At 34.4% G+C, this 7005-nt stretch overlaps 1 protein-coding gene across 1 annotated transcript; it reads left to right on the forward strand.

Moving 5' to 3' along the window:
• Positions 1-1596: 1596 nt before the first annotated feature.
• Positions 1597-4519, forward strand: PP2-A15 (phloem protein 2-A15). The gene is made up of 3 exons (XM_022288886.2): positions 1597-2373; positions 2563-2681; positions 3809-4519. The coding sequence occupies exons 1-3, from the start codon at positions 2062-2064 to the stop codon at positions 4254-4256; spliced, it is 879 nt and encodes a 292-aa protein (XP_022144578.1). The 5' UTR covers positions 1597-2061; the 3' UTR covers positions 4257-4519.
• Positions 4520-7005: the final 2486 nt, after the last annotated feature.

The raw sequence follows: 7005 nt of genomic DNA on the forward strand, positions 1-7005 counted from the left end.
ATTTATATTAGTATCATGTTTCATATAATTTTTTTTAGGATGAAATTTAAATTTCTAATCTCAAGGAGTAAGCAAGATTAGTTATGTTCAAACTTGCTATTTTCAATACACTTAAATAAATCCGAATGATACAATTTTGATGATAATATTTATTGTTTTTAAGAAGGAATTTATTTTCATTTAAAGTTGAAACATCAAAGTAGAAAATAGAGTATTTTTATTGTTTTCTCTTTCAAAAGAGAGAAACGTTGGGTCAAATATGTCTTCTGAAAAAAGGGGTTATTTTGGATGGATATTGTTTTAATTAATATAATACTTTTATTAGTTTATTAAAATATCCAGAAAATAACAAAACATACGAATGCCACAAGATTGTCTTTTTCTCGAATTAAATTTGCAATGGTGTTATTATTATTCTTTAATTTATCCTTTTCTAATCAAAGTATTTTATTAATCTTTTTTTTTTTTTTGATAAAGAGGTATTTTATTAATCTTTATTGATTATATTGTGTTAAATACATATCACCCCGTTTCTTTTTATATCAACTTAAATACTTTTGATTCAATAAAAATAAGATTGAAGGGATTATATTCCATCCCAAAATTAGGATAAAAAAGTTAAATTTCATTAAATTAGAATTTAGGTTTTCATCCATGAAAATATATATTTTTTTAACACAACATATTAGGGAGGGATAAACTCATAAGATTAGAGATATATGACAATTACCGCTTAGGTATGTTCGTTTTGGTAAAAAATATCAATATATTGATGATAATTGACATTCATTAATAATATTTTATGTCAGTTTAGGAATTTTTTTACACTTTTTAGAATATATTTTTATGATTTATCCAAAGTAGAGTTATAATATATAGAAACAATTACAAGAACTCATACGAATGGTTACAATCATATGAACCAGCAATTATTTCTCTAAAATTTTGAAATCGTTTCAATTTGAATATAACGTAATGACAATGATTTTACTATTGATAAATTAAATATTCAGATACTCGAATTTATAAAACTATTTAACTTTGACCTATTTTGATTTTTATATTCTTAGAATATCTATTTTAGTCTATATATTTTGCACGTTTAACTTTGGAATTCTTATATTGAACAATCGAAGAGGAAAGTGCATGTTTAGTATAGATAGTAACTATCAATTTATTTAAGCATTTTTAATCATACTTCTATAATTTTAGGATTATTTTATTCATATGTGATATCGGTTTATTCATCTACCTCTCTCTATCGTAACACTTGAGCCTCGTTGTCTTTTCTCTCTCTGTTCAAGTTTGATGTGTTCATCGATCTACCTCACTCGAACTTTGCGAAATTAATCATTTTTATGATAAAACACACTAAATAAATTTTTAAAATTTTTTAAAATTATTTTCATGGGTATGAAATTTGTGTTAGAATTTTACGAAGTCCATGAATCCACCGTGGATACAAAAAATCAGAATAGACGTTTCAAAGAGTTTAAAAAATGCACCGTAAGCTCAAATTAACATTTCAAAAAAAGTATGGAGAGAAAAAATGTCTCTACGTTTGGGCTTTTACATCATAGCATAGCGCACTGAGTGCCACAATTCGTCAATCCGTAGTGCCGCTGTGGGGCGTCTTCTCCCACCGACCTCCGATTCCATTCCATCAATGGCCGCAACAGAAAAAAAGAACTCATTTCCTTCTCTCTTCATCTGATTCTCTCGCCCGCACTGAATTCCTACATGTCGCACCGCACCCATCTGGGCTCCATCAAAATTCGACGCGTCGTCCCTTTCTAGCGCACCCCTTTTGGCCCTCTGCCCCCATTTTCCCTTTCCCCCACTTTCTTCTCCGCAAAAGGCAAAAGTTTCCTTTCAAAATATTATATTTCTTCTCTGGGTTTTCCTCGGAATCCGCGTCCTAGTCAAAAACCGCTGGAGGGAAGCGCGATTCTATCTATTCTTCGTTCCGGTGATGAATGACGCGATGACCTGAAGAATTCGCCGGAGAGTTTTTTTTTTTTTTTTGTGGGTTTTTGATTTGGGTCTCTTCCGTCGGAGGCGATGGGGGCGTCGCTCTCGAACTTGGCTGAAGGTGCCAACGGCTCCACGATTGGTCCTGGCCTTGGAGATATTCCGGAGAGCTGCGTCGCCTGCGTTTTCCTCTACCTTACTCCGCCGGAGATTTGTAACCTCGCGCGGCTTAACAGAGCCTTTCGCGGCGCCGCCTCGTCGGATTCCGTTTGGGAATCTAAGTTGCCCTCCAATTATCAAGATCTCCTCGATTTGTTGCCCCCAGAGCGGTACCAAAATTTCTCGAAGAAGAATATATACGCTTTGTTATCTCGTCCGGTTCCGTTCGATGGTGGAAATAAGGTTCGTCGTCTTCCCAATAGCAGCATTTCGTTTCATCTCTCTTTCTTTCTCTTCTGGGTAGCAAGTTCTGTGTTAGGGTTTTTATGGATTGTTCTCTTTTGAGTTCAGCGTTTGATTTCTTGTGGATTTGTGTGCTCTAATTTGCGAAGATGAGAGGTTCGTTTATGGAATTTTGAACCATTTTTACAGGAGGTGTGGCTTGACAGAATCACCGGAAAGATTTGCATGTCGATATCATCAAAGGCCATGGCAATAACTGGAATCGACGATAGAAGATACTGGAATTGGATTCCTACTGAAGAGTCTCGGTTAGACTCAGATTACCCCTAGCTTGAATCTTTAATATATCATTTATAGTCTGTCACTCTGAGTTCAACAAATGTTTAATACAACAAAGTTACTTGATTATTTAGTTGGTTTTTGACATTTTGTAGGCTTTTTGTTCTTGGATTGAGTTTATATTTTAGCCAATTCATTCAAGTAATAGAAAGTTTCATGGTTTGTTTGCATTTTGATGGAGAATGTATTTATGGATAGGCTTATATATGCCATTGGGTTTTGAATACCTTTACTCCCTTGGTTTCTTCTGATTATATTGTTTCTTTGTCGAGGCAGTTGTTAGGATAGAATGAAAATTTGTTCTGTCATGTGTGACTGCAGTACCATCCAATTTGTTGAAATGTTTTTTGTGAGGAAACTGGGGACTGATAGAAGAATCTGATGTGATTTTTTCTCAATGAGGAGTGATATTATCAAAGAATTATAATATTTTCCTCTGCTCTGCTATGATGGGCATGGATATGGAAAGTTGAAATGCTGGTTTGATCATTGATATTTGGTGTTTTAGACTGCTTTGCCATGCTGATAATTCCTTCCCTTCTGAGTTGTACTTTGATGATGACATGAGAGCGATTTTATTTATTTATTTATTTTTATATACTAATCATGTGCACACTAGATGGAATTGGTCAGAATCTTTTTATTTGATTTCTCTCGGTCTAAGTTTCGGTATATGCTTTGGTGTATAGTATTTCATTTTCTATCATGTTTGATACATCTTTTGAACAAATTTTCGAGTCATGTGTTTGCTTCTAGGTGGTGACTTTCAAGTCTTCTGTGGGGATGGTATATCATCTTGGCTCTGTTAATATTGCCTTTTCCTTTTTGAGCTCACGGCGTATCTTTTCTCTTGTGGATGTATGCACAACTCTTTCCCCATACATTCAAATGTGGAAAGAGGCAAAACTATCAGAGAACCACGAAACTAGACTTGATAACGTTTTTAACGAGTGGGTTTTGTGCACCCGAATAATGTGATTTCCATCAAGCAGGACTGCTGGAGTTCGTGTTTGTTTGGTTGTTATTTAGGCTTTTAGCAAATGATTACTATCTTACAAAATAATAGCATGCCACTTATGTTGCTCGATGCTTTCAGGTTCAATGTTGTGGCATACCTGCAGCAAATTTGGTGGTTTGAAGCTGATGGGATGGTGAAATTTCATTTTCCTGCTGACATCTACACGCTGACCTTCAGGCTTCACCTTGGAAGATTCTACAGACGGCTAGGCCGACGTGTATGCAGCTTCGAGCATACTCATGGTTGGGATGTAAAGCCTGTACGGTTTGAATTCTCTACTTCTGATGGACAGCAAGCAACACATGAATTCTGTTTAGACGAGCACGAACTACTTGATGTAAATGGAAACCGTAAGCGAGGATGTTGGATAGAATACAAGGTAGGTGAATTTTTCGTCAACGAGTCGGGTTCAGCCACAGAAATTAGATTTTCCATGAAACAGATCGACTGCACGCATTCTAAAGGTGGCCTTTGTGTAGATTCTGTATTTATTTTTCCCAGTATCTTGAAAGAGCGTAAAAAATAAGGAATTCCGAAGTAGTCAACAGAAGATGTTTCTGTAATTCTTCTTAGTTACCTCAAAAGATTTTAACATGAGAATTTACAGGTTATACCATTTTTAGGTTTTTCTTTTTATAAATATTTCGGAGGTTGTCGTCGTGGTTTTCCCGATAGGTATGCGTTCTTTCGTTCTTGGTTATGTATATTTTGTTGTCATACAACTGATCAGTTTTGTTTAATTCTGTACAATTAACTTGAGGCAGACAAGATTTAGGCGGATTTGACTGATTTCTTTGGTTCTTCAAACTGGTTCGTCTCTGCTTTCTGTTTGGTTTATCGAATATTATCGGGTTTTCGGTTAGAAACTGAAACTTTGCTGCATCTATCTTCTCTGATATGAATATTCTGAGTTAGACTGGTGCTTGGTTCACTTTATCACATCTGATTTGGAATTCCTTTAGGATTTATTTTTTATGAGACCTACAAAACTTCTCCTTACATGAGTTTCGATTCGAAACTTTCCTGGTTGCACTGACAAAAGCGGTTTCGAAACTCTTATATCACCCACATTACATTCAACAGAACACATGACAAGTCTTTGTTTTTTGAGTTGAAAAAGAAAGAAATCAACTTCTACACATCTTACCTTCCTGGATTACAAGACAAACCACACCACACCACCATGAGCAGATTGCTTTTAAGGAGGGCTAAAAGCAAAAGAAGAAACAGGTTTCTTCTCTTTGGCATCTTCAAAAGTAGTATTAATGATGGACTAGTTTGGTTATGGTAGGGGAGATGGTATCGTTATCCTCCGATTTTGCTGTTAGTTGAGCGAATTAAGCATTTATCGCTTTCGACCGTGCTTGACTCGTTCAAGGGTAGGCCTATGCTCTTTGACCTTTGGAAAAAGGGTCGATTGGTTTAAGGTTCGGTTCGTTTACAATTATGTTGGCTCAAATCAAGATAATAGTTTTCTTCAAACATAAAGGGATCTTTGAATGAGAAGAAAATCATAAAGCAAAAGTACAAATTACTCAAACATCAACACAACCCAGCCTTCTCACTACTCGATCGGCAGCCAAAACAACAAATGGACCGATCCCGAAAATATCTCGAGCGAAACGGCCCCTAATAAAGACCTTTCACAAATGATGAAAAGCTTGGAAAAGAGGCAAAAATTCTTGTAGATGAAGTCCAAAGCAAAGGCAATAAGCCACAAAATCATTATGGGGAGTTGAAGGCAAAGTTGAAGTAGTAGTTTCAAGTACGGCGCAGCCCATTGCAGTCACTGCATTGTCCTTTTTTGCAGACACACAAGAAATTAGCAATCCCCCAACTTTAATGGACTCAACCCTCCAAGCAAACCTTACAACTGTCTTTTTTTTTCCTTCTGAAGGCTAAAATATTGATGGGTCTCTATTTTTTGTGACACCTTTCGGTTTCGTACACCTTTCGATTTCGTATTTGTTACTTTAAAAGTTTTCAAACATTGGGACGAGAATTGAAAATTTGGATCTATAAGAAAGATCATAAAATAGTCTTGTTGACTAGTTGAATTATATTTAGATTGATGCGATTTCATATTTATGAATCAAGTTTTCTACTTTTACTGTCATGAAACGTTGAAATTATTGGCCAAAACCTTAAAATGGCAGTGTGGTATTTAAATGTAGTTTATGAGTTGTGTTGGAAGAATGATATGTTTTAATTTAATGAGTTAAATATGCCTATGATATAAAATAAAAAACTTAATTTTGAAAAATTTGAACATTGCCAAAGTGAGCATAGCTCAACGGTAATTGACATATATCTCCAACCAAGAGATTGTGAGCTCGATCCTCCACCCCACATGTTGTACTTAAAAAATACGATTTGAGATTGATAACCAACAACATAATACAAATTTTGTATTTGTAATTTACAAACACATTTGGATTTCTCGTACGTTTATCAAGTCTATATATATAAATAAAAGAAACTCTATTAAATCTTAACATCACTTTTCGTGATAGGAACTAAATCATTACGAACTTTAAACTAAACCGAATTATTTTATATATCATAGAACAAATTATATTGTTACCAATTTATAAGTACATGGATTAAATTGTTATGAAGTATCGGTCTTAAAAGTTTTAACATTATTATTATTCTGAAACAGCCAAACTTTGAATTCAATTTTTATTAGATACAATTGTGGTATAAACCAAAAGGAAATCCACATTTGAAGGTAGACAGACTCGAACCAGAAGAAGGCAGTATCCACACATGCAAATAGAAAGGGGGGCCGTTATCCAAAAATTAAATTAAAAAAATGAAAATGAAAATATTTATTTGAAGATGGGTTGCGTGTAAATTTAGAGTATAGGGGGTTGGGATATAAATAATTAAAATTAATTTCACCAACCCCATTGCTGGACCAGCCCCTCAAAAAATCTATATGTATATATATATATATTTATTTATTTTTATTTAATTGGCAATGTGAATCTTTGGCTTTAATTTTTGTTTTTAAAGTTTGTAGGCATTAGGCACGGCTATGTCTGCACCTCTCTCTCTCTCCACACCTTATTGGTGGTTGGCTTTTATAGGTTTAAATACTCAGCTCATTCATTTGTGTCGATTTACACTTAAAACGTCTATTTCAGTTCATCTCAACTTTTTGTTTTTTACTCTCGAAATGTTGGTTTTTGGTTCCTCTATTTTATGAAAGTTACCCTTTTGATCGGTTTACTTTTACTTTTATCTTATTTATTTCAATCACAATTTTAGTA

The sequence above is a fragment of the Momordica charantia genome (genome assembly GCF_013281855.1).
Source record: "Momordica charantia cultivar OHB3-1 chromosome 5 unlocalized genomic scaffold, Mcharantia_2.0 BLBB01000005.1, whole genome shotgun sequence".
NCBI lineage: Eukaryota > Viridiplantae > Streptophyta > Magnoliopsida > Cucurbitales > Cucurbitaceae > Momordica > Momordica charantia.

Excerpts from the sequence above, each read along its gene's own strand:
- PP2-A15 (XM_022288886.2), top strand. The coding sequence starts at position 2,062 with ATGGGGGCGTCGCTCTCGAACTTGGCTGAAGGTGCCAACGGCTCCACG. Across the intron at positions 2,374-2,562 it reads CGTTCGATGGTGGAAATAAG|GAGGTGTGGCTTGACAGAAT; the intron begins GTTCGTCGTCTT and ends CCATTTTTACAG. Across the intron at positions 2,682-3,808 it reads ATTCCTACTGAAGAGTCTCG|GTTCAATGTTGTGGCATACC; the intron begins GTTAGACTCAGA and ends CGATGCTTTCAG.